Source organism: Chelonoidis abingdonii, chromosome 11 (genome assembly GCF_003597395.2).
Source record: "Chelonoidis abingdonii isolate Lonesome George chromosome 11, CheloAbing_2.0, whole genome shotgun sequence".
NCBI classification, from domain to species: Eukaryota; Metazoa; Chordata; order Testudines; family Testudinidae; genus Chelonoidis; species Chelonoidis abingdonii.
The window spans coordinates 60,544,368-60,544,946 of NC_133779.1; the positions used below are offsets into that span (position 1 = coordinate 60,544,368).

Genomic DNA, 579 nt, shown 5'->3' on the forward strand with positions numbered 1-579 from the left:
TAGGTTACTCCCAGAACAATTGTAACGTGACAGTGGGGATAGGGACATGCTGAACCAGGGACATATGAGAGTGGCAGCTTGGAGGTGCTGCTCGACCCAGCCTACTGAGTCCAGGGACATCTAAGGGGTCAGCTTGGGAGTGCTGATTAACCCAGTTCTCTCAGACGCGCTGTGTGTGTGTGTGTGTGTGTGAGAGAGAGAGAGAGAGAGAGAGAGAGAGAGAGAGATTCTGGGGCTGGAAGACCGCAGCCCTGGGGAACTGAGGTCCTGCAGGACAGCTCCATTGGGAGGAAACTTGCAGCAGGGAGAAGTCGAGCTCCGTATGAGAAGACAAGTGACACAAGCAGCACATTGATAGAAGTACAGAACCTCCCTCCTCCTCCCAGAAAAGTAACCCTAATAAATGAGCGTACCCCAAAGTAAAAGGCAAAGCTGGTAACAATAGGTCCCATTCCATGACCCTCTTTTGGCCAGCTGGGAGCCAGTGCCCCTAGAGAGGAAAAACCCCTGAGCCAACCCATCCCTTCTACACCAGGTGACACTCAGCCTCGGCGCTGGCCTTGCTTTTGCTGGCTGGGA

General features: G+C 53.7%; 1 protein-coding gene across 1 annotated transcript in view; it reads right to left on the reverse strand.

The window, feature by feature from the left end:
• Positions 1-526: 526 nt before the first annotated feature.
• The window catches only part of LOC116838257 (chemerin-like receptor 1), a 1,074-nt gene continuing 1,021 nt past the window's right edge, over positions 527-579 (reverse strand). The window contains exon 1 of the mRNA XM_032803302.1: positions 527-579. This exon is cut by the window's right edge and continues 1,021 nt beyond it. Within this exon, the coding sequence (XP_032659193.1) occupies positions 527-579 (53 nt within the window).